The following is a 27,277-nucleotide window of genomic DNA, read 5'->3' on the forward strand; positions in this document are numbered from 1 at the left end:
TACTCGGTAATGGGGTTCATAAATCGCACCCCACCTAGCTCTTCCGTGTGACATATCAATCCAACCTCCCCTAGTAATGTTAAAAACAAGAGAAAATGGTGCAAAGTACCATTTTTTTGAAAAATGAGTCTAAGTCATTTATGCCTAAATGGTTGGGATGGTTGCCAATAACATACCCTTCTTGCTACCTTTTCCTATTTCTCTGATGTTTGACAAAAGTTTATTTCTACAAAGTAGCTATTTCGTCATGATTAATTGATTGATTTGTTGAGGGGGGGGGGGGGGGGCAAGAAACCAACTAAATAAATTAGTGAAATAACATTAGATTTGGATTCATAAGACAGGTGGGATTCATAAGACAGGTGGGATCTATACGATTTAAAAGGGATTCGGGAAGATCTGTGGCTATAATAAGGGGAAAGGTGCCAAAGTGCAAGATATATGCACAAAAAACAGTAAAACGGAGAATAAAGGAGAAGATGGCGGGGAAGCTTAGCAGAGAAGTCATTTTGTTAAGACTCCGTGGTAAGAAGGAAGTATGCATGGGAAAAGTAAGGCAATGCCAAGAGAGAGAAAGAGAGAGAGAGAGACAGAGAGAGACAGAGAGACAGAGAGAGAGAGAGAGAGAGAGAGAGAGAGAGAGAGAATAGCCCGGATTTAAATTCAGTTTTCGTTATATTATTAAACCTGATACCGATGATTATTTTGTCTGCCATGTTAAACCTTGAACACAATCGCACAATCTTTCGCATGAGAAGACTTTCGCGCAATGCAACCTTACCAAACATGTTTGCCATCAAACAAATACATTGACGTAGAATTAATCTGAACACGATTTTTATGGGATAAACAATATGGATTTGAAACTACCCTCATGCCGATTTCTTGAAAGTGTTTGCGATTATATTGTTGGAGAATCATTCCTTGGGAGTGTTTCACAAAGACTAAGATCGACTTTAAGTATATAGGACTTTACTACGGCAGGCTATCTGTTTGCTCCCATAATTTACTGGCATTCATTGGTCTCTCAAGGGACTTACAAATCATGGTCACAAATCTACTTTTTTTTTTATAATTCATTATTGAAGGAAGAAATATTATCTAATGATATAATTGAGAGACCAATGGTGAGAGCAAGCAGTGGTATGACGATCTTAGTCTTTGTGAAACACCCCCCCCCCCCCGGATGTGAAAAAATAATAGAAAAGAAAGAATTCAAACCTTACAGTATTTAATCCCAATAATGTAGAAATATTATACACATATACTGGTCAGTGCTCCCAAGAGCTAATGAACAACCTTATGATACACAATACAAAAAAAATGTGCATGCTGAAAAAAATGCTTCTTTCCTAATGACCGTAACGCTTAAATTACATTTTACATCTATTAATACATAATGTATATATATATGAAAATATATGAAGTTGCATTATGTTATCTTTTTTAATAATACCTGTACTTGGCACTATGCCACTCATCCAAACTCTCTCATTCTTTATTTTTTTCTTGTGCGCCTCGGAATAGAATTGTCTAGATAGACGGCGCTATATATATATATAAATGCCTATTATTATTATTATTATTATTATTATTTTACATATAATTCTAAGATGGAAAAGAGGAAGAAAAAATAGAAATTCTCAAATTTCAACATAAATATGAATAAAAGTCAATAAATAAATACACAAACAGTGAAAGTATACATCAAGTTCATATTTATGAATACATTCAGGAGGATTTTCAAGTTTTATCACTTCATAAATAATCAAAATCTCATTCCATGAATAGCTGGAGTTTTGATCCCATACTTATATCTGCTTAAATATTAAATCATAGAAACCTTTTTTTTTACAGAAGACACACAACTATATATATACTGGCAAAGTACTTAACCATCAATACCTTTCTTAATAATAATAATAATAATAGTAATAATAACATTCTGGCTTTATATACATGAAGTGCTAACTATATCTAAGATATCTCTTTTCTTTTACACTATCCTGTTCATAGTATTTAGACTTGGCCGCACACAATACGTTCACATTCTCTGCACATTCTCTGCTCCCTTAGAAGCATCCTACCAGGTACCTATTTAATACTTGGGTGGATAGAAGCAATATAGATAGAATCCCTTGCTTAAGGACATGTTTACGGCACCTGCAGATATTCAACCCACAACCAATTCATCTTCAGTCGAGCATAAATTGACTAGCTCACCTCTTTTAAGCCATTATGCTAATCATAATAATAATATTGGATATTTACATAGCGCACATATCCACTCAGGTGCTCAAAGCGCTCCAATATTACCTCGGCTCTGCTAGGCTAATACCTTTTTAAATAGAACAAAAATCTATAATGTCATTTGTGATACAGTATATACACATGTATAAACCTGTTTTTGTACATTATAATTATATCAATCCGTCTTAGTCATATCATAGTACGATTTGTCATCTATTTAACCTGTTGAATCTATATAGCCATTATGATATTTACATATATGCATTAATTAGACAAACTTTTAACTCAAGGTGAATACATTTCATGCAAGCTAGGTGTATATACAAAACAAACAAACAAACAAAAATACATAAAAAACATCCAAACAAGCATTACAGTTATGGCATACTACATATTTATAATGCACATACCATAATTCAACCTGTTCATTACTTGATGCCACTGTGTTTTCTTGAAAAATATTCTGTATCTAAAGAAACAAAAGTCACATGAATGAAACCTAACTATATAAAACTATAAAAAATAAAGGGGTGACTTGGGACACACAACATCTGCGGTATCATAATGAAAAGATATTTTAGCTTTCTAGAAGGCTAAAAATAGGTTTCATAGACAAAAGGGATTTTGTACGATCTGCATTTTCTATTTTTCAGGTTGATTTGAATGATGGAGAGGTTGGTTAAAGACTTAAAAAGAGGGGATCATTTTGAAACCCTGGAACAGCTCATGTGTTACGTCATCATTACATACAGTAAACACACTGGGCTATTTCCCCTGCTGGCTAGGGGATTAACGTAGAACAAGGTTTTGTGTGCTATGAAAAAAATGGAGGCTATGACATATACACGTGTAAGTATTTTGTTGCAATTGATATAAATATGCAGTGTTTAAAAGAATAGGGCTGTTAAAAAAAGATTCAAGCTTCTCGTTGTTCCCTTCTGTGCTTCTTGATGAATATGTATATATATTTATATAAAATCAGCCATTTTAGACACGTTTCTTGATAACAAAATGAATGAATCAACTTTTTCATAACCATATCAATGTATACACAAAAAAAAAAGTGAAATTATGATCTTATTCTCAGGTAAAGACGCAATCCAAGTTCAGAGCAGCTGTCCAGTTCACATGCTGAAAAATCAGACAACTTTTTGATGCTGGAATAAAATTTACATTTACTTGATTGAATTCTACATTTGCTTTGAGACGATTTTACAGCAGCTATCACACAGAGCCTATGAAGGTTGAGACTAAATATTAGGCATTTCAGACCATGCTCATATCAACAGGCAACTACCATGCTAGATGTATTGCTCTGCAATACACCAAAAGATTTGTATTCTTGAACTTAATAACCATGACATCACAATGGCTTAACTTGTATGATGGCCAGAAGGGGGCGCTATACAACATTTGAATTCAAGCATCTTTTATTTCTGAAATTAGCCTACACACAAAAATGTATAAATAAAAATTCTTTGGCACTGATTGCAACTTTACTTAATCATTCATTGAAAAGAATTATCTGGCAACAAACAGAAAGCACTGGAAATGTAGCACATACGTGAAGTAAATTTCTGGACATTGCTGTTGAAAATTCACAAAGCATTTGAGACCAAAATATTTAAGGAGAACCTTGTATTTATGAGGGCTGTTGGAGTGGCACAATGTAAGTAAGCCACACCTTTGTGGGTTGATTAGTTTTTCATTTTCTTAATCAGTTCATGAATCTGTGGTGCAGTAGTGTGCATATAATATGTAGTATGTTGGTCTACCCATCGACTACGCTATATGGCAATAATTCAGTGCATGGAAATCTTTCAAAGCAGGAATCCCTTCTGCAACACAAAGTTGGGGTGCAGACCTAAGGCTATGATGCAGTAATCATGGATAAAATCTCAAAACTTTTAAGAGACATGAGTCAAATTTTGTATCTCAATTTGTTAGTTTCATTGCTAAATTGGGCAAAAAATATCTTCTTTTGTTTCTGTTTCATGACAAAACAAACTAGCTTTCCTTAATTTAGACATTATAATTGTGTTATCATTTACAATCTCGGGCAGGGTGTGCAGCTGACTTTGCAAGGACTGCCCAAAGACCACCATGGGTGCCAAGCACATCACATCGAGGGGTCAGTGACACAAAGACGTAACTTCATTTTGGCCATTTTGAGAAAAAGTGGTTTATGTGTCACTGAGCACTTGGGCCTTAAGGAGTTAAGTCTATGTTTCACTAGCCATTGACTTAAATGGGGTGTTGGGTGGTGTTAAGTCTTTATGTTTCCTGGAAAGACCACATTTTTCTGAACATTTTGATATGAAATACTTATTTTGGCAAAAAGAGGAGTTACGTCATCGTGTCACTGAACCCTCGACATGTAGATGACAGTCAGAGCTGCCTTGATCTTTTGATGAGAACTTGAGTAATCCCTTACAACAATTCTTTGAATTACATGGTTATTGTGGGAGGTGGTTGCAGTTATCCTTTACTGGATGAACACAAAGAGGGTGCTAGGCATAACACGTGTACAGGACTGGCAGACAATGAGCCTTAATGACCCTACTTGCATATACAGACAATGCTCTACATGTATAACCTCTTCTGTTGTCTAAGTTTTTAGATGATTGTCATGAATAAACTTTGAAGTGTTGCATCAAAAATAATTCTGCTGTTTGAATTGAGCATCAAAGGTTTCCATGGAAATAAACTGACAAACGTTTTTTTTTTTTAAATAAAAAAAAATATATAAACACATTTTTTAAAAAGAGAGCTTTGAGCGATATAGCTCTGGTAAATAGAAAAAAAACTCTGTTAAAACACAATACACATGTATTACTAAACTATCACTGATAAATTTGCTCCCACAAACAAACAGAAAAGTATTTTTCACGCTGCTGCACAATGATGAGGGTAACTGTGTTCAGGAAGCAAAGGGTGGCGATCATCAGCCTCCACACATTGTCCACCTTCACCTTCTTGGGCGGACTATGCAACCCAAGGGATCAAGACTGAAGACCATAAGAACATACATCTTGAGAACAAGCTGGTCCTAGGACTACACCCATTATCTTACTGTCAAGGATGGTATGGCAAGGATCATGTGTCTTCTCTGCTAAGATGGCAACGCCACGCTGATGGAACTGGGCAGGATGGAAGGTCTCTACTTTTTACTGTTTATCGTCTTCACTACCCACGTTAAACCATCCTGTTTGGAACAGAGAAAATTGAAAGAAAATCACTTCATTATTAGGCCTACAATAGATGGCTCATCGACTCGCTATGAAGTCAAGCCTATTGGGTCCCGTGTTATGTTGTCACCGTAACTGCGGCAAATCTGTCCTATATTGCCATGTAATATGGAGGGGTGCACAAAATTTGTTTTGTGTGCAATTCTGAAAGGGAAATATTGTAATCCTTTATATTTGTATTCTACATTCATTCAACTTTGAATTAATCCATGTTGTATTTTCATAGAATAGGGTCTTTAATAACTGCACATCCTTTCTAACCCAGGTGTCGTGGTCAAGTGGATACATCCCTGGACTGTCGATCACAAGGTCCGCGGTTCAAGTCCCGCTGCAGCACTAATGTCCTTTGGCAAGACGTTGATCTACATTTGCCACACTAAACCCAGGTAATGTAAATAGGTACCTGGCAGGAATTAATTCCTTGAAATGCTGGAGCGCTGTAATGGCTGCTAGGCTAAAGCCGCCAAGCCAGGGTAATAATAAATGCGCCTCGGAATAGAATTTCTAGATAGAGGGCGCTATAGAAATGCCTATTACTATCATTATTAAAATCTATATATTGTTGCATACAAATATAAAGATGAAAGCATCTCTAGAAAAGACTTATTTACCTCCAGGCCTTCTCCGGACAGGGCTGAACATGCTTGGATTTGCCAAGGCCTGTCTCGAATAGATTGTAGATTTAAAGCATCACCATCAGATAGGTCAGAGGCAGATGCTGCTCCTACTAGATCCTGCTTGTTGGCGAATACTAGCACTGGTACTCGCTGTAACTTCTCTTCCTCCAATAGTTCATTCAATTCCTAAGGAGAAAGAAGTATAGTATTGATAGAAAATTAATATACAGAGGCATAAGAAAATACAGAGACTGTGGACATTATGTAGGTACAGAAAGTCTATCCTATAGCTATTACAATATTCTTGTAAAGAGATTTAGAAGGGAGGTGATACCAGAAAAGTGGAGGCAATCTAAATGGTTCAAGATTGGCAATTTGATTGTTTAACATATTCTTTTGGATTAAAATTCATGAACAAATTTGTAAACTTGAGATTTTGAGGGTGGTCAGTGATATCAGTTGGTTTTACCCAATTAGCCTGAAAAGAGACCCAAGCATGTTATCTCATATATGTTTTTTTTCTTCAAATTTGAAGCCTAATATGCCTGAAATAGGGAGGTACTACGGAATGAAATCAGGGGAAAGCCGGAAAAATGGCATCTGTGTGTCATTCCTACCAATCTGGTGAAAATTCCACTCCAGCCGATTTCATACATGAAGTGAAATCACAACTTCAACCCTGGACCGAACACTACACTTACCCCCACCCCTAACCTAACATCCAATAGAAACCCAAATCTTGAGCATTTTTCACAGCACTTTGAAGGGTATTACGTGTTCTGCAAAAAATTATTTGTTGCTGTTATTGTTGTTGTTGTTACTGTTATTGTTGCTGTTGCTGTATATATTTCCAATAAAAAGGGGATACATGCCTTTAACTACTCTTAAGTAACAACTCACCTCCCCTGTTTCTTCAAATCTTGTTCTATCTGAACTGTCTACCACATATATCAAAACATCGGTATTTTCAAAGTAGTTCCTCCAGTACGGTCTGATCTTCCGTTGCCCTGTGAGGTCAAATTAGAAGAAAGATAAAAGAGAAAGAAAGAAAGAGAGAGAGAGAGAGAGAGAGAGAGAGAGGGAGATAAAGAAAATAAGTTCAAGTGTCAAGTCAAGCTACTGGTAATGTCTCTACAGACCAACAAACCGTAACAGGTATTCACAATTGTGTACACAAAACTAAATTATAAACAATAAAAACAATGAGATGTACATAATATAATGTTATTTTAAATTATAAGATTTAATAAGCTACATACATGTACATGTATTACTAAGATTACGAACATTGGGATTTAGAATGAAAGTGAACAAAGTACATGGGATTAGAATTCTGCTCTGGAAAGCTCCAAAGTTATAAATAAAACAAAAGAGCAATATCTGCAACAGTGCAAGTTAATTTCAGAGAGAACTCTGCAGATCAAGCCTATCACATGTAGCTACATACCTCCTATATCCCATACGTTAAGATTCCATTCCTTGTTTTTTAAGCTCTTGATGTTGAAACCTCGCGTTGGTGATATGTTCTCATGACCCTCTTTAGAAAGGCTTTTAAGAATGGTAGTCTTGCCAGCATTGTCCAGACCAAGTAGAAGAACTCGTAGCTCCCTCTGATGTTTGTGCTTCAGTTTCCGTAACAGGTCTAAAAAGTACGGCTGTGAATATGATAAGAGGGAAATCAGGAAGGTAATCTTCTTATACAAGAAGGGGACACAAATCACACAATGCTGGAAGTCTTGAGCCCCCTTTACAAAATGCACCAAAGCACCTCAAATATAGTGCTGCACAGCAAAATGCAATGACCTACACGTTGTAAGCATGGTGGTCTACACATTTCTTTATAGATCTCAGGGGAAAAATATTTAGTTAATTTATTTAATTTTGGGGGCTACTTTTAAGCTTGCTTGCATTAAAATTACACTCTTTAAATTGTTTTGCGTTGAACTCTATGCAATTTTTTGGGGGCACTTATATGACTTTTGAGGGCTCTTTTTTGGCATTTTTGGTGCAAGTTCACCCCGAGCCCCTGCATATTTTTTCCCTGATAGATCTCATGTATAAGCGAAGCTAATGTATGTGAGTAAGTGTAGGGTATTTTGCACAAAACTATTTTTTAAACTCCACTTGACAACATTTAGATCTACACATGACATTGAACATGTCAAATGGATTTTATTTTCTTGCAACATTATTTGAGATGGTACCGTAATCCGTATACTCAACTCAAGTATACCCAGACAGACTTAGAGAACTACAACTTCCTACTTTGGCTTACAGAAGACAAAGAGCAGACCAGATACAGATATTCAAAATCCTGAGAGGCTTTGACAGAGTGAATCCTTCAAAATTCTTCCAACTTGCCACTGAATCAATAACAAGAGGACATGATTTCAAGATTGTTAAACAACGTTTTAACACAAGACTTAGGCAGTATAGTTTCTCAATAAGGAGTCATGTGTAAACAATTGGAATGCCCTGCCTAAGGAAGTAGTCAATGCTACCACCATTAACCAATTCAAGTCATCCCTAGAAAGGTAAGTTTGAACCATACTTGAGACGGGATGCAACAGTAAAGAGGGACAAATAAGCGATGCTTCCAGTCTCTACACCCAAGTATACCCAAGTAAGTACTCAACGTTGTTATTGTATTCTGTGTCAATCAAGAAGCTTCTTTTATTTTTTGCACATTTAAGAGAGTTGCTAGCGATTAGAATCTAGATCTAGATCTAGTAGTACTCAGTCTCAGTAGGCTAGTAGTAGAACTATAGAAGACCTCTAACAAGTCTAAGTTAGATCTACTCTACTCTCGGCTAGGGCTAGGCTCTAGGCCTACACAGCGAATAAGGTTTGCTAGTGCCCAGCTAGCTAACATGCACCATATAATTAAATAATATACTTTATAATTATACTGTCACAACTTCACAAGACTATGACAAGGCAAGGAATTTTGAATGACTGCAGAATGTATCCGCATGTACACATCTTACATTGCACTACGGGTACCAGAGCTCACTGCGCTCCGAGCCGCTACGTACCCGCTGTCAGAGGGCGAGAGTTCGCATAGCCTCGAAGGAATCACCGACACTCACCGAGTTTCAAACCCACAAAGTTGTACCAAAGGCAGTGACAAAATAACACTACTTCAGCAAATAAAATAGCAACTTTTTCTTTACTTATAATTTAGCAGCACAACAAATGTAAAAAAATGATACTGGAAGGAGATAAAAGTGCCAAAATATATGTTTTTCTCTTACCATGATAACTGTCTCGTCGTCGATCTGCGAAATTTAGCTTGGTGTAACTATGTAATATGACGTCATCATGTATTGGAAGATATAACTTCCGGAAAATAAATAAATTATTGTGGCGGTGGATATGACACAATTGAGGCAAATCAAAAAGCGACCTACTTGTTTATTTCATTTTTTTTAATCTGACATGTATTCATTTACCAGTCCTTGAACAGTATATATTAAACCATTTATTAATCATTCATCCATCCACCCATCCAATAAACATCCATGCATCTATGTTGTATATTTTTATATATCATATTCATATATCTAGCAGATGTCACATGCCTTATGTCCATTCATTTATTCTTTTTTGACGAGCAAGATTGATCTCTTATACCCAAATCTCGAGATTCATGGGGAAAAACAGAAAGGAAGAAACTTATGAAAGAAAGTAAAAAAGAAAGGAAGGATCGAAGAGAGAAATGAAGGAAAAAAGAAAATTAGAGCTAGATCGAGAGAGAGAGAGAAGAAAATCAAAAGAAAAAATAGAAGAAAAGAAAGCATGTAGAAGAACTTCTCACACCATGATCTATGCCTCCAATAGGTTGTGAACAAAACAAACAAATGGCAAACAATAATGAACAAATTTAGTAAAAAGAAAACAAATCAAAATGTATCCCGATTGCTGTGCATAACCAAATGGGAGCTCCTCTCGATCTACATGCAAGCTAGCCCATATGAAAAGGAAAATTTAAATGACAGGGAACAGCTAATTGCAGCTTACCATTCATAGTGTCAAAATTAAAGGAGAGAAACATTTTCAAGTATCAGAATATGAGGCATTGGCAACTTGGAATGACACATTGTGCTGGAATATACATTTTCAAAGCATACCTGTTCCTCACAGTCCAACAATAAAATAACCTTTTTTGCACATCATCATCACTTGGTTATTTCATATAATTTTCAAAGGTTCACAACTTCTTTCATGTAAGTCCCATAGCTTCTTCAGCATTTTGAAATCTTTAATAACTAGCTATTCTGCCCTTTTGAGGCTATACAAAGCATAAGCATAAGTCTGGAAGGAGTGTTCTCCTCCAATTTAAGTCAATTTGGGAAATCTTAATCAATTGCCCCACCCCCCCCCCACACACACACACACACACACACACACACACACACACGCACACATTGTCTATATCAACAGGATTAACCGGCCATGTAATATCAGCTTTAAAAAAATGTTTTTTAATCTCAATTCAACTTTCTCAATATTTCTTGTGTAAATCAGTGCATATATATAGCTAAGCCGATTTTGTTTTAATTTCTCAAAGTTTGAGGGTATAACTCTTTTCCACACCCACTCAATCTACTCACATAGCTAAGGGGGTGGGGACTGCCGATCCAATGCCAATAATGTGTTACAAATGATTGTATCTTCTTACAGAAGCTAATGGGCTACTAACACATCAATGTCTCCTGCTTTAACAAAAATAATGAACAATGAAGCAAATGATCCATAAATGATTCAGTCATAACACACCAAAAGGTAAATACCAGTTCTTAGTTTATTTCATTTATTCAATTAACTTATTACAGGCATATCCTATAGATGTGAAATCCATATATATACATAAGACATTTACACACACAAGCTGCCAAGTTTACATTACCATATAGATACATGCACGGAACACAGTGTACACAAATAGTGTGGAATTGTGTTTTCATCTCAGTCGATAATTCAACAATTAAAGCCAAAACAATATCATAGGCCTAGAAAGAAGTCAAAATTGATACAGAATTACTGTAATATGTAGGGATATACTAGGATGATGGGTCAAGATACATATGGAGGCATGCAGGGAGCAGCTATAAAGCAACCACTGTACTAGATCCCGTTTAAAAAGAAGGTGAGTGTGATTTAAAATCAATATTGAGGTCTGGAGTTAAATACAGAGAGAGGGAAAGAGAGAGAGAGAGAGAGAGAGAGAGAGAGATAGAGAGAGGGGGTGGGGGGAGGGGGTGGGGTCTAAATAAATTGGGTGTATCCTTATGAAGCTAATTCCTGGAAAGTTTCCCCACAGGCCCAGATCTCTACCATATTTATACCCAAGGGCAATATTAAATAGGGGAGTACTTGTCTTGGGGGGGGGGGGCAGATATTACTTTGTGGTTGATTGCCCAAGGGGCAGTTGTTCAGGAGTGAAATGACAGTATTTCCAGAGCAATCATTCTCATGTAAAATTGTTGTGAAGTATGTTCTAGTTCTTGATAATTGATAGAATTATAATCTATATTAAACATAAATGTATATCTGAAATATTGCGAGAGGTTCTATCACAAATGATATTATTTTTTTTGTAAAAGCAGCTTCAAAATAATACTCACACTTACTAATGGTACAACAAATACAATCTAATTGTTTATCTCTATTCTGTACAGTCCCCATCAAATACTTGAGGTTCATGTCTGTGCCACTTTCTAATGAAAGTCTAGAGCCGAGCCGAACCAACACTAAGATAACATCCAAATGCCTGAGTAAGCTATATACATGTATATGTATATCCATGAAAACATATAATTATCTACCAATTAACATATAATTCTTCACCGTAAGCAACATTTACATTAAGGAGGGTGTTTGGGTGATTTGCATTAGAACATAATCATAAAATGTGGGTGTTTCAGTCTGTATACGTTCACTACCGGCGTGTATTTCCAATTAATACAAATGGATTCTGATAACTGATCCAGCATTATTACATGCATGCTCACGAAATGATATCAACATTGGACTTTCTTCACATCTACTATTGACATAAACTGTATGTTAGGCAATGCAATGTCTAAATAACTATATCATGTGCTCCAATAACAATGTATAGCTTACTCCAAGTACTTCATACTGAATAAGTGAGCTGCTAATGATAAATTAACATCGTAACTTAGCAATGAATTATACATCACATTCTTTATAAAACGCAGCCCTTGCTATTTTATGACTGTCCCATACGTTACTGACTGTATCAGTTTGAATCAGACAAAACATCAAATAAATTGTTATTTTTATGTTAGTTACTATTCACAATTCCACCTATGGGACATACCTTGTACTCACCCACTGATAAATGGGGATGCCAGTTAGAATTGATCAGAGGGCCTAAAAATCACCTAGAATGAGCTATTTTGAACACAAAAAGGCCTAAACTATGATCTGAAAATAACTCGCCAGGGCCTGAAAACTGGCATCCCTGTGATGAATATTGTATGGAACAGATGAATAGAAGGAGAAGGGAGTAAAAGACAAACACTTAAATCTCTCAGTCACTTGATTTGGTATGTAGATATACATATCTTCTCCCTTCAAACGAAATGACTATCTAATAATAATAATAATAATTAACCATTCTTGTATAGCGCATAACACATAGTATTAAAACATGTCCCTAAGCGCTCTAGAGAAAAACACAACAAAATACAAAGACAATCTACCTTTAGTTTTGAATGTATATACAATTTACCAACGCCGAGTCTAAATAAACGAAAGATCCCATTTTGCAAAGTAAAAAGTTAACTTCACAGTTCTTATTAAACTACAATGTATAATTTTCAACATCACCATGAACACAATGTGAAAGCACTACATGTATTAGCTTTGTTCACAATTCTAACTTATTATCCAATTTGCCTACTGGTACATGTTGTTATCCACATTTCTGATGCAAAATGTAACTCAAGTAGATTATATGATTTCATCAAATAATATACTTGTTTCAAGTGAAACTATTATTCATGTTTGCACAAACAGTACCCCACATAAAAAAGCATATATTGTGTTTGCACAACTTACAGGCAATTACATGCCTAATTTGGGTGATTTGTGCAATATGCAAATTTGCAGTGTAAAGTGATCAAAGTTGAGCATTATATTGACCAAAAGTTGATGGAGTCACACACCTAATTGACAACATGTTGGGTAATAATCTTTACCAAGGAATTGAAAAAGAGTACAGGAACTTATAAGTGCATGACCCACTTAGAATCATAAGTGAATACAATTGAAAACAGGTTTTCAGATAATTATATTTCGCTGATGTAAAGGAAACCTATCTCAAATTTCCTACAATATCCACATCTGAATTTTACATGTTTTACTTTTACATTCCAAATTATGGGAGAACATCTGTATTGCGAAAATAAATACTCAATTATTTAAAGGCAGGAATTAAAACTCAAGGTGATTACAATTACAATCAATGCACGTTGACATGAATACTGAAATAGTACTTACAGACTGTACAGATGTGAAAAGTTATTAGTCAAAGTCAGGGCCAATATTCAGAAAACCATGTATGAACATGTCCACAGCTCACTGAGGATAAACCACATATATGTACATGTCTTGTATGATTTAGCCTGTTATATCTTTTCGGACTAGCTTTGATGAATACGGACCTATGGAAGATGAGAGAAATGTGAAAAGACATTGTCCTATTCTAAAAACGAAGTTTCAAACACACAACATGCACACATCTAATTTAAGAGAAACACCCTATTACATAAACCAACCTAATCAAAAGCAATTAATACAATGTTGTACATTTTATGAATACACAGGTCTGCACATTCTGTCCTTTGGCTCAGTACCTTCACATGATATAAAAAGAATTAATAATAATAATAACACGGGACAATTAAGATGAGTTTAATTTTAGGGCCCATATTTATAGATCCTTACCAAGCCTAGTTATCATCTAAGTATGTAATATGGCATATGTATTAATTGACAACAAGCTCAGTAAGGTTGTATGAATATGGGTCCTGAACACTTCATACAACATGTATTTTTTGGTGATGTTTGACATGAAATACACACAAATGGAGGAAAATATGGAGAAATGGTGGTGAAAAAAAAGCATCCATCAATTTACATAATAAAGGTATACCATTGACAACTCTACCTCCGTTTTACTACTTACATATATATAAAACTAGAATTCTAAAAAATGTATCAATTAAAAGGTAAACTCAAAAACTTAGGATCCACGCAACCCTTTACTTCTTGCACATTTCTTCTGGTCAAAATTCTCTCCACCCCCCCCCCCCCCCATAAAGAGAAATAATAATCAATAAAATAAAATAAAACATAATGATAATAATAAATAAATAACATAAAATAATAGTAATAATTCAAATATTAAAAAAAATTATAACAATCAGCTCATTTTAAAATTGTAAGATTGCTACATTCATTGCATTTTTGTGCAAGTGGGAATTGAAAAAGATAACAAAGATTACTCTTTTCCAATTATGTGATAGGGTACCATGAATATTCTATAATAGGAATCATTAACAGGCATAATGTAATTGTGGAGAAGAATTATCATGAAAAAAATCACATACGGATTGTCCCATCCTTGTGATTATGATGTGATGATACAGTATGTGCTAAAGAAGCAAATGAGCTTGGGCTACAAAACGCAGTCTGTATAATGAGCCGACAATACCTTCCATGACAGCATTCTTGTACACATGCATGTAGCTTACTACATGGTATATGTGTGTATCAAGAGACTCAAAACTGTTGACTCATTATTACTGACAGGTTTTGGATTAAATAAAGTTGTATAGGTACATATTTGTAGGTGATACTGGTTTTACAAGAACACCAAAGTCCTAACAACCATTGCGTGTGAGCTTGCGATGACCGGTTTCCTGATGATTTAAGATCCTCTTCATATACTGTCCTGTTCATAACTAGAAGAGGCTGATGCTCGAGGTCTCTTACTTCTTTGTGCTCGAGGTCTTCGAGCTCGAGTTCTTCATCACCCACAACATACCTTCCTGCATGGGGGGGGGGGGGGGGGGGAGGAGTACAACACAAACATGGAATTATCATTTATTTCATTAGGTGTTATAATACAAATTAAATGTATCAGTGAGGGTATTGGTAAGCATTTTCCACATCAGCCCTACCCTTGGTAGTCAGACACCTGAGGTGGAAGGCATCATTAAAAAAAATATTAAACGATGTCACAGCCGTAAAATATGCATGACTGAAAACCTGGCTAGTATCAATACCAAGACATGGAGCAGGTTCAGTATCAATATATCAACACATTTGTCCACTAATGATTTCTTTTAAATCCAACTATTTCACAAATTTTTTCAAAGTCAAGGTCCTATTCTCAGACTTGTCAATAATTGCACTACATATGTTAAACTTACGAGACTTCCTAAACTTACTATTTTGCAAAACTGTTTAGGACTTCTGGAACAACCATGTATTGCATCTTCTGGGAATACCCAAAGGACTTTACACTACTATAATGCAACATCACTCTGTTTCTCTTCTTTTCAGGAAATGACTACGGTATGCACCACTTTATCTTTATTATTTCTAATAATGCAGTGGTCTGAATTATGAACCTATCTATTTAAAGCCTATCTGCACTAGTTTGGCCAGGAAGGACCAAGCCTCCCTGCATAGTCACTGACAGGTGATTATCTCATCAAATCAGCTCTCAATTAACATAAGAAAAAGGAAACCATGGGGGACCAACAGCTACATTTACCTCATCGGCATTGTTTGCTATATAGAGGGCGCAAGTAGCTACAAGTAGTGCAGTCCCACTTTTAATGTAGGTCCGTACAACAAATGCTTTGCAAGTCCAATTTAATGCTTAATTTGATTACAGAATATTTGCTCTACCATTTAGTGAAGAAATTATTATTATCAGATGGTACATTCTCTTAACACCTGCATAGCACATACATGTAAATTGTTTTATATTTGAATGTATAATCTTGATAACTTGTCTTTTGCATTTTCTTAATATGAAGATACAACCTGTATGAATATAATATACATGTACATGTATATCTTATCTACCGGTACTTAATAATGACAGTTTATTTGTATACAATCAGCTTATGAGCAGAGCCTTCTACAGAAATATGAATTCTTTTGGTGTTCCACAGGGATTGTTTTATGGTTTCTTTACTTTGTTATTGTATAATTTCTTACTGTATTTTGTCTTCTTTGTTATAGCCATACTCGCTTACGTTCCTGGAAATGACATACCGTAATTAACAGTGTATAAACTGCCCTCGTGTATTAACGGCACCCCTCTTTTTCGCAAAAAAAATAAATAAAAAAAATTTAAAAATTGCTGACTCTTTCAGCAGCAAGCCAGGTCTGTGTTAAAAAAAAAACATGCAGGAAGGCCTTTCATTTAACTGCGAGGTGCAGCCAAATGTGTAAGATCATTGTAAATTAAAAAACAGTAGAGGACCTAGGATAAAACCTTGTGGTACACCATGTAATAGAAGAAAAATTGGAGGAATTATTATTATAAACTATTGAGATCTATCAGAAAGATTACTTTCAAACCGAGATGACAGACAAATTTGAGTGTTGTTCTAGTTTCTGAGTGGTGAGTCAACAGCTGGGAGACATTGCCAGGCATAGCGCCAGGTGGAGGGTCAAAAATCGAAACATAAAAAAAAATAAAATTAAAAATTGTACCGTGTATAAGCCGCACCCCCGACTTTGAATTTTTTTTCGGCGGCAAAAAAGTGCGGTTTATACAACGTTAATTACGGTAAATAAAATAACAAGAGCAAATCCTTACCTTTAAGCCCTCTCCAGTGAGCGCTGAGCATCTTTGTATTTGCCATGCCCTGCCACGTATTGAACGAAGGCTAAGGGCTTCATCATCTGAAAGGTCCGCTGGACTTGCAGCGCCAAGCAAATCCTGCTTATTGGCATATATCAACACAGGTGTTCCCTGTAAGGGCTCTTCTTCTAAAAGATCTTGGAGTTCCTGCATGGCATAGAGTGTAAGAGCAAGGTGTATGAAGAGAAATACAAACTTACTGATGATATCTTTTAAGATTAAGAATAGCAGTTCTGCTGAAGTGTTAAAAAAAACAATCTTAAGAAATATCTGTTTAATTTAGCTTATAATTGATTACCATAACCTTTCATGTCTGTACCTTTCCTATCGCACTTTGTATAAATGTATCATGTATGTATTTCATCTTTTGCACAAGCTGCGCCTTGAGCATTTGACTGTCAAGTGGATTTGGCGCCTTATATTATTATTATTATATAATAATAATTAGTACAGTACACCGCATAATAAACATTTACAAGCAGAGTATTCTGGCCAGGACGCCAATTTTATAAGTGCACATGTGCCAATATAACCATATTAATGTTCACATCCTACAAGGTACCGGTACCCATTTAACACATACATGAAGATTGATTTTTTTACAAAGGACATTAGTGCTATGGCGGGACTCGAGCTGTGAACCATGTGATCCACAGTCCTGCGACATATCAACTAGACCACGACACCTCTACAGATCCCACTGTAATGACATGTTTACTAACTGAGTAAAACAGACAGGTAATATGTTAACATGTTACTTACCAGACCAGTTTCTTCAAATCTGTCCCTGTCGCAGCTATCTATCACATAGATCAACACATCTGTGCTTTGGATATAATTCTTCCAGTACGGTCTTAGTTTCCGCTGCCCTGCAATGAAAAGAGTGGAAAGGGGAAGGGAAAACGTTTGTAAATAAGTATGGTACATATCCTCTACTCTATATGGTTACCAGTTAAATGGACTTGTGTTCTTTAAATCCTCACTCTATGTCTACTTTTTATATTTGAAACATTGTGAAGTTGACATACCTCCAATATCCCAGACATTCAATTTCAAGCCATTTGCGTTTACACTCTTGATGTTGAATCCTTGTGTTGGTGAGATGTTGTCGTGGCTTTCATTTGACAGGAACTTTAGAATGGTAGTCTTGCCAGCATTGTCCAGACCCAGTAAGAGAACGCGTAGCTCCCTTGTGTCTTTACGCTTCATCTTCCGTAATAAATCTAATAGCCCAGGCTGCAGAAAAAAGCACACATAATTTTACCATTAAGGCATTAACTAGTAGTAGGACATGCAAGAACAAGACCATACAATTACATACAAGGTATATAAGACCTAACCTCCACCCAATCCTTGGTCTGTAACATTATTACTAGAGAAACTCTTTTTCCTAGACGCTGTATTACATGTACATGCAATGATAGATGAGCATTTATTTTCCGAAGAGGTTAATTTGTTTTATTTTGCGAGTTGCTGTGGGATGACAAGATCATGAACTTAACAACATGCAAAGTGAGTTGGTAATTTACAAACTGTGTACTGCAGATATGTGCACTGACGTTTTGTGAGTTATTAAGGGTGCGTTTAAGCTCAACTTTTTCAGGCCAGAATAAGGCTTTTGTTACACATTGTGTTCAAAAGAAGGTTGCCTCCTTTCTCATTTTTGAATAAATGACGATTGTAAACATCGATTGTTAACTCACAAAAAGGTGAGCTTTGGATCAGTGTTTCTCTTAACAGACGGTTTCTGGGAAAGCATAAATGCACAATCAATTGTAAACGTGTGTCCGATTCACATGAAAATCTGTGCAAAAATTCTCAAGGCATGCGCATAATCAGGCACAAGCAGAGTCATCCAAGGCCGAGCAAGATCATTTGTAACTGTACTTCTTCCATATTAATATCATTGTCTTGAAATGAGAGTCAAGAGCTCAAACTACAGACGATAGTCGCGACACGTACACAAAAATATCACAGTAGGCCCTATACAGTTTTTTAAAATAGCGCGCCCCAACTTTACCTTCTTCTTTGTCCTCATTCTCCACTCCTGAAAGCCTTAGCTCAATTATGATATCTCATCAAGTAGATCTAGAATTTCACTTACCGTTACTGGGTTAGAAAGTAGATCTGATTGGTTCAGATAAATTTGCGTAGAATGTGACATGGTTTGAATATCACATCTCCCCCACCCCCCAAAAATGGAAATTTGCGCAAACTTTTTGGACACCAAATTCACACAATCAGCAATTAAATTTAAGCATCATCGTGATTGATATTGATAAGTATCCTGATCATTCATACTCATAGTAGGCACATTCATGGGGCACTAGAGGGCGCTTCGCGCGCATTTGAAAATCTGAATGGCCTTGCTGCGGTGGGTCGGCAATAATCAGCCCAAAACTTGGATATGGGAGGGTGGAAGGATATATCTTTTTTATAATGTTATCCGGTCTTACCCCTGACCATCCTATGTTTAATCTAAGTAGAAATAACATGCAAGTACGAGAAGAGAAACACCGGGCCCATTACTGATGCAACTTTTTAAATATTTTGCCTAGAAATGACCACCAAACAGAAAAAATTGACATTTTTTTCTGACAAATCTTCATAAAATCTGAGTTATAAACAACTCACAACTAGATACGGTAATACGATTTTCTGAAAATTCAGATGTGATTTTTTAAGTTTCTTTCAAGTATTTTTCTGCGCATCGCAGCACCAATTTTCTTCACTGCTTCAAAATCACCCTTGAAATTTTTTTTGCAACAAATTTGATACAAGGTCCGCGAGTGTTCCCCGTTCCTTGCGTGTTGAAAGTTTGGTAATACATAGTTTGCATCGACTCGCGCACGAAAAAATGGCTCGAAAACAAATGTCAAATGAAGAAATAAACAAGCTTTTGTATAGTTATAAGACTAAGAGATCTACCAAGGTTTCTTCGTCGATTTAATTTAAATTATATAGTCTCAATTAGAATTCAGAATTATCTCACTGAAAAGTTAAGAAACCGACGATGTTTTCGATCGTAGTTATTTTTATTTTGCCAGCAGACAATCTAGCGTTGTTTTGGCAAAAAGCTAGCCCGCCACCTTCCCACCACGAACCTTTCGAGTTCCACTAAAATTGCGCGCTGCGGAGCTCTGAAGGTGCATTGGTATCGTTGGCAAACTCCCAGTCCGCTAGCTCCCCACGACGGACCATTCGTGGTATGGCAACAGTGTGTGTACTGTGTGTGAGGTACGATTTTGGTTTCGAGAACGCACGTAACGCAACCGTGCACGTCACTTTCAGCTGTCGAATAAGGACATTTTTACATGTACGATTTTTAGGATGGATACTTGGTCAGTTTTCTTCTTAGAAAATATCTTTTGTTGCTTTACAATTAAAAATAAAATTTCTTCAAATTTGCTCCTGACTCGGTTCAGTCTAATCTACATGTAGTCTAGATTCTAATTGTCTGATGTGTTTTCAAGTCAATTTTTTAAATATATTTGTTTGCATGAATTTGCCTCGGACTAGTCTACTCATAGACATAAATCTACATGTAGGTCTAGACTCAAGACTAGATCTAGACCTATATCTATTCATAGGCCTAGACCTAATTCATAAATCATGTCTTTACTTTACTACTAGTCAGCATGGTCAGTAGATTTAGTCTGACTTTACTTTCAATATTTTTGTTTCGTACAGAAGTTAGATCCAGACACAGTCAACAGTCACACTCACACACAGTCAGTAGTGTAGGTCTAGATATGAATGGATCACAACACAGCAGAGGAAAATGGGTGCCAAGTTAAGCATGTTGCAAGCCTTACATGCAGTCATGATTAACTGATGTTGCATGTCAAAAAAATTCACTAGCAAGCAACGCAACGCAATACCTTGGCTTGAGCCTGGTCGGGTCAGCGGTTAGCCATGACGCCGATCTCACAGGCGCAGGCGAGGCTGCTTCGCTGGAGCTATGCGATTTGGCTGCGATTGGAGAGCCATCCTCACATTATTCGATCTTTTTTATACGCTGGATTAACTGCAACACAAAGTACACAATTACAGAATTGAAAGAATATTATGAAAAAGAAGTACATGTAACATATAACCTAACCACATATATTTCTTACCATGATTGTAGATATAATAGATAGCCTAAATCCGGAGACAAATAAATGGAAACGCTTTCTGTAACTAAGCTATGTGACGTCATTGAAAAATGTACTTCCGGAATTCGGATAGAGCTCATATTTATTGTGCATTGTGGGATACAATGCAATGGTACGTGAATTAGGAGATCTATACCAGCAATATCAGTAATACTGCCTATAGCTCCTCTCAAGTCTCAACTGCATAAGTTCATTTCATATCCTGGGATATATTAGGCTATATGGTTTCATAATAAGGCCTATGCACAGCAGGGGCGGATCTAGGGGGTGGCGGTTTACGCCCCCCCCCCCTTGGCAGCCAAGTGGAGAAAAAAAGAAAAGGGGGCCGGGGGCGGGGGGGGGGGGGAGAGAGAAAAAGAAGGAGAAAAAAAAGTTTAAAAAGTAAAACAGTAAAACGGCGCGATTTTTAGAAAATCCTGGATCCGCCACTGGGTCAACATCCCCCCCCCCCCCCTGGCAAAAAGCTAGAACCGCCCCTGCACAGACCGAGTAATTATAGTACTAGAGAAAGTAGTTATTTAATATAAATCAAGCAATCAAGGCAACAATGCCTCATGTTAATTGAATGAAAACAAAATGATATACATAGTACATCTGACAAATAAGGGCATATTTCTTACCAGTGCCGTGGCTTACGCAGGATTTTTTCAAGGGGAGGGGGGGGGGGGGTTAACATTTTTAAATCGGGCCGAAAATTTCACAATGCCTCAGCCAGCCGGTGAATAAGCGGGGTGGGGTAAGAGCACATTTTTATTTGTTGGTCCCAAAATGTTTGCAACGAATTATGGGGGGGGGGTAAGGTCAGTTTTGGGGGGTCACCCTTTGGTACAAAAAACATATACAATGTTTTTTAGTTTTTTAAGGAGGGATTTCATCAAAAATCAAAGGGATGGTTCGACCCCCCCCCCCCCCCCTGCGTACGCGTCTGTATCTTACTGAAAGTTGATCAATAGCGACAATCTTCATTAGGAGCAGGCGCGTACGCAGGGGGGGGGGGGGTGTTTGGGGGGTTAAACCCCCCCCCCCTTTGGTATTTTTATGTGTATAAACCCCCCTCAAAAAAACCAAAACTCCCCCCTTTGTTTTTTTTTTATATAAAAAAATGAATAAATAAAAAATTATTCCCATGGCAGACCTAAAAAAGGTGATCTTACCCCCCCCCCCCCCCCAACGGAGCAAAATGTCAAATTTTCAAATTTCGAGACCAAAAAAAAAAAAGAAAAAAAAGTCCTCCCACCTTCTTATAATATAATCCCCCTTTCTTTATTTTCCCTTTCCCCCTTTTCTCTCCACCGTCTTTCCCCTTTCTCCCTTTTTCGCCTTTTCTCTCCTCTCTCTCTTCCCCTTTCTTCCTTTCCCCTCCTCCCCTTTTCTCTTCTCTCTCTTTTGTTCTTCTTTCTCTCTTCCCTTTTCTTTCTTTCTCCCCTCCTTTTTCTTTCCCCCTCTTTTCAGTAATCATTTTCTCCCTTTTTCCTTCCCCCTCCCCCTTTACCCCCTTTTTTCACCAGGGGGGGGGGGCATGTGCCCCCTGCCCCCCCCCCCCCCTTTATCTGCCACTTGGGGTACTCCGCACATTACATACGGGGATGTGCCGCTCTATATAAAATGAGTCGCTCTTTCTCTAAAATTCACTAGACATAGCATTGGTTTATAAAAGTGTCACTTGCACATATTGGTTTTTTGCTTGTTTTTTTGTTTGTCTAATTATCACCAAGGACTTGTAAATATGTAATTTTCATATGATTGAAAATGTAATAAACACACAAATATTTTTTTTTAAATATCACTAAACATGGGTCCAATTATCAAACATTTTCGCGTGTTTGCATGGCGAAAAAATCTGCCAAAATGACCCTAAAAAATGGGGAGGGGTAACTAAACCAAATCTGAGTAGGGCCTCCCCCCAAGAAGAACAAGAAGAACAAGAAGAACAAGAAGAACAAGAAGAAAAAGAACAAGAACAAGAAGAACAAGAAGAACAAGAACAAGAAGAAGATCGAAGAAGAAGAACAAGAAGAACAAGAACAATAACAAAGAAGAAGAAGAACAAGAAGAAGAACAAGAAGAACAAGAAGAACAAGAAGAATAAGAAAAAGAAGAAGAAGAAGACAAGATCTGATAGAAGAAGAAGAATTAGAATTAAGAAGGATCGAGAAGGAGGAGGAGGAGGAGCTAGGAGGAGGAAGAAGAGGAGGATGGAGGAGGAAGAGTATGACTGAGGAGGAGGAATTAGAAGAGGATGAAGAAGAAGAGGTGAGGAGGAGGAGGAGGAGGAGGAGGAGGAGGAGAGGAGGAGGGGGAGGAGGAGGGGATGGGGAGGAGGAGGAGGAGGAGAAGGAGGAGGAGGAGGAACTAGTCTTTAGCTATGCAACTAGCGACTGTTCGCGCAGACTACTATACCGTGTGTTTCTATTACGTCTATGGTTCGAGGGTGTTTGCCAGGGTAGGCAATCTTTTGGAACCTGTAGAGGTTTGCGCACGTCACTACGTAAAGGAAATGTTGACGCCCCCTAATGAATATGCATTATGCTTGTGCCGACACGGCGTGTGTACTGTCCGTACACGCTGTGCATGCATAGGCTATGGCTATGTTGACAGCACATCTGCACTACCGATTCAAGCAAGAGAATATATGTATTTCACTACACTTGTATTGTTTTGAATACATTAATTGCATCTATACTTGCATCAATTAAGTTAGTGCATTTCTAAATTTGTATTGTACTGTTGTGACTTCATACTTGCATCAATATAAGTTATTGCATCTAACCTGTTCCAAACTGCATTTTGCGTGTCCCAAATTTATATCTTTGTCATGGGTGCATTGTTTGCATCAATCAAGTTATTGCATTGTACATGTTCCAAGCTGCATTCTACGTGTACCAAAATTTCTATCTTTTGGTAATTGTGTTGTTTTGACTACAGACTCCCATTATTTAAGTTATTGCATTGTATATGTTCCAAGCTGCATTCTACGTGTACCAAAATGTCTATCTTTGGGTAATTCTGTTGTTTTGCCTACACACTCCAATCATTTAAATTATTACATTGTTCATGTTCCAAGCTGCATTCTACGTATTCCAAAATGTTGAGTAATTGTATTGTTTAGCCTACACACTCCCATCATCCAAATTATTGCAATATACATGTTCCAAGCTGCATTCTACGTGTTCCAAAATTTCTATCTTTGGGTAATTGTATTGTTTTGACTACACACTTGCCTCAATCAAATTATTGCATTATTATGTTCCAAGCTGCATTCTACGTATTCCAAAATTTCTATCTTTGGGTAATTATATTGTTTTGCCTACACACTCCTATCATTCAAATTATTGCATTGTACATGTTCCAAGCTGCATTCTACGCGTTCCAAAATGTCTATTTTTACGGGATAATATTGTTTTGCCTACACACTCCCATCAATCAAATTATTGCATTGTACATGTTCCAAGCTGCATTCTACGTGTTCCAAAATTTCTATCTTTGGGTAATTGTATTGTTTTGCTTACACACTCCATCATTCAAATTATTGCATTGTATATGTTCCAAGCTGCATTCTACGTATTCCAAAATTTCTATTTTTGGGTAATTGTATTGTTTTGCCTACACACTCCCATCATTCAAATTATTGCATTGTACATGTTCCAAGCTGCATTCTACGTGTTCCAAAATTTCTATCTATGGGTAATTGTATTGTTTTGACTACACACTTGCCTCAATCAAATTATTGCATTGTATATGTTCCAAGCTGCATTCTACGTATTCCAAAATTTCCATCTTTGGGTAATTATATTGTTTTGCCTACACACTCCCATCATTCAAATTATTGCATTGTATATGTTCCAAGCTGCATTCTACGTATTCCAAAATTTCTATCTTTGGGTAATTATATTGTTTTGCCTACACACTCCCATCATTCAAATTATTGCAATGTACATGTTCCAAGCTGCATTCTACGTGTTCCAAAATGTATATCTTTGGGTAATTGGTATTGTTTTGACTACACACTTGCCTCAATCAAATTATTGCATTGTATATGTTCCAAGCTGCATTCTACGTATTCCAAAATTTCTATCTTTGGGTAATTGTATTGTCTTGCCTACACACTCCCATCATTCAAATTATTGCATTGTACATGTTCCAAGCTGCATTCTACGTGTTCCAAAATGTCTATCTTTAGGGGATAATATTGTTTTGCCTACACACTCCCATTATTCAAATTACTGCAAAAAACATGTTCCAAGCTGTATTATACGTGTTCCAAATTTCTATTTTTAGGGGATAATATTGTTTTGCCTACACACTCCCATCATTCAAATTATTGCAGTGTACATGTTCCAAGCTGCATTCTACGTGTTCCAAAATTTCTATCTTTGGGTTATTGTATTGTTTTGTCTACATACCACTCAGGCGCGGATCCAGGATTTTCCAATAGGGGGGCCGGAAATTTAAAAATTGCGCATACCGTTTTTGTCCAACTCAATATACCAATACTGACAAGGTCATAATAGAAGCACCATACCGGTACATCGGGGGGGGGGGGGGGGAGGGCTATAGCCCCTTGCCCGAAAAAGTAATTTTCTGGTTTCACAATTCGGCTAGTGAGCGAAGCGAGTGAGCAAAAATGTGAGCATAATATGTATTTTGTGAAATAATTATTTGTCACCAAAATAAATGAGAAAAGATTTTTTTTTAAAATCATATTCGGGCAGCTCGCTGTTCCCCCCCCCCCCCCCTTACTGGCGAAGCGCATAAGCTTTGATGCTTCATTAATTTATGAGAGGAAGAAGATGATTCGTTGTTCCATTCTCGGTTCTTAATCCTTGTTTGAATTCAGTTTTCTTTAAATTATTAGAGAAAGAAGACAATTCTTTGTACCATTCTCGTCTCTTAATCCTTGTTGAATTTAGCTTTCCCCCTTCAGCACGAGGCGTGGAAGCTTTGACGTTTTATTAAATTATTAGAGAAAGAAGATGATTCGTTGTTCCATTCTCGACTCTTAATCCTTGTTTGAATTTATTTTTCATAAAATTATTAGAGCAAAAGGTCTAGCGACGCCCCTGTGCGTACCCTAGATAACACTGAGTGGGTGGGGAAGAGAAAAGTCGGGTGAGGAAGGGGGAAAGAAAAGGAAATGGCGCTAAGTGACAGTAACGACGAATAAGGGAAAACTGTAATCCGGAGATTTGGGGGTCATTCCTGAAGGCTTGGCATACGTTATTGAATAGAGGGGGCCGGGCCGGCCGCATAAAATCTCGAGCCGCGGATTCAAAGTTAAACATTAAAAACAGCCCCTGCGCTCCCGCCCCCCCCCCCCCCCACTCAGTGTTATTTAGGGTACGCATATGCTCGTACCCTCTTTTTAACAGCACCCCCTATCTGAGGACTGCCAACATTTCCAAACCCCCCTTTCGCGGGCTTTTCGCGGGCTTTTCCTGCCTTGGAGACCCCCCTAAATCAGGAAAAATGCTCAATGTACCCCCCTAAATTCGGAATAATTTCTCAGGAGTCCAAAGAGATGAGAGAAAAAAAGAAAAACACCCCCTTTTTAAAGAAATCTCAGGGTGGAAAGTCAAATACACCCCTTTTTTTACAATTCTCGGGCCGGACTTTGTCGCACGAAAAATACCCCTTTACCGGACATTTTGGCAACACGCATGCGGTCATTCCGACCTTTGAGTGGGGGGGGGGGGGGGGCCGGGCCTGCGCTACAAAGGTCATCACTCTTTAGTGAGAAATTTGAAAAGGGCACATAGGCCCGATTTCACAAAGCAAGGTTTGAGCTCAAACCTCCTTTTGTTTCGCCAAACCTCCCTTTGTTATTTACAAACCAGGTTTATATGTTGGATCTCTTTTAAATAGAAGCTATATACTCAACAGTCAGATTTTGCCCTTCATTTGGATTCAGCTCACAACCAACTCGCTTGTGTTTGTATTTGAACTCATGTCGGTAGTAATCATGGACAGGGGCGGCAATCCTGGATCCGATACGGGGACACGTCCCCCAGGAAATTTAGTAATATAGCCAGAAAGAAATCTAGCGGAAAGAACGTACATATTGAGCTTAGGGATTTTCTAGATAATTTC

The 27,277-nt window shown here is 37.2% G+C and overlaps 3 protein-coding genes across 3 annotated transcripts in view; 1 reads left to right on the forward strand and 2 right to left on the reverse strand.

Annotated features, from left to right (window-relative positions):
* Window positions 1-1,695: 1,695 nt before the first annotated feature.
* Window positions 1,696-9,500, reverse strand: LOC752889 (ADP-ribosylation factor-like protein 3). The gene is made up of 5 exons (XM_001176236.4): window positions 9,370-9,500; window positions 7,563-7,770; window positions 7,016-7,122; window positions 6,110-6,301; window positions 1,696-5,455 (listed from the first exon to the last, which is right to left on the reverse strand). The coding sequence occupies exons 1-5, from the start codon at window positions 9,370-9,372 to the stop codon at window positions 5,411-5,413; spliced, it is 555 nt and encodes a 184-aa protein (XP_001176236.1). The 5' UTR covers window positions 9,373-9,500; the 3' UTR covers window positions 1,696-5,410.
* A 5,043-nt stretch (window positions 9,501-14,543) lies between these two features.
* LOC586828 (ADP-ribosylation factor-like protein 3) lies at window positions 14,544-21,251 on the reverse strand. The gene is made up of 5 exons (XM_011664952.2): window positions 21,152-21,251; window positions 18,062-18,269; window positions 17,796-17,902; window positions 16,989-17,180; window positions 14,544-15,198 (listed from the first exon to the last, which is right to left on the reverse strand). Exons 1-5 carry the CDS (start codon window positions 21,152-21,154, stop codon window positions 15,139-15,141), a joined length of 570 nt encoding a protein of 189 aa, XP_011663254.2. The 5' UTR covers window positions 21,155-21,251; the 3' UTR covers window positions 14,544-15,138.
* Window positions 21,252-23,605: 2,354 nt separating this feature from the next.
* Window positions 23,606-27,277, forward strand: part of LOC586678 (MICOS complex subunit MIC60) — a 32,804-nt gene continuing 29,132 nt past the window's right edge. The window contains exon 1 of the mRNA XM_030985328.1: window positions 23,606-23,633. Coding sequence (XP_030841188.1) covers window positions 23,611-23,633 — 23 coding nt within the window. The 5' untranslated portion in view covers window positions 23,606-23,610. The remainder of the gene's footprint in view (window positions 23,634-27,277) is intronic.

Source organism: Strongylocentrotus purpuratus, unplaced genomic scaffold (genome assembly GCF_000002235.5).
Source record: "Strongylocentrotus purpuratus isolate Spur 01 unplaced genomic scaffold, Spur_5.0 spur5_scaffold_15, whole genome shotgun sequence".
Lineage (NCBI taxonomy): Eukaryota > Metazoa > Echinodermata > Echinoidea > Camarodonta > Strongylocentrotidae > Strongylocentrotus > Strongylocentrotus purpuratus.

Excerpts from the sequence above, each read along its gene's own strand:
- LOC752889 (XM_001176236.4), bottom strand. Across the intron at positions 6,302-7,015 it reads GATTTGAAGAAACAGGGGAG|GAATTGAATGAACTATTGGA; the intron begins GTGAGTTGTTAC and ends CTTTCTCCTTAG. Across the intron at positions 5,456-6,109 it reads TGTCCGGAGAAGGCCTGGAG|GATGGTTTAACGTGGGTAGT; the intron begins GTAAATAAGTCT and ends TGTTCCAAACAG.
- LOC586828 (XM_011664952.2), bottom strand. Across the intron at positions 17,181-17,795 it reads GATTTGAAGAAACTGGTCTG|GAACTCCAAGATCTTTTAGA; the intron begins GTAAGTAACATG and ends TATGCCATGCAG. Across the intron at positions 15,199-16,988 it reads TCACTGGAGAGGGCTTAAAG|GAAGGTATGTTGTGGGTGAT; the intron begins GTAAGGATTTGC and ends CCCCCCATGCAG.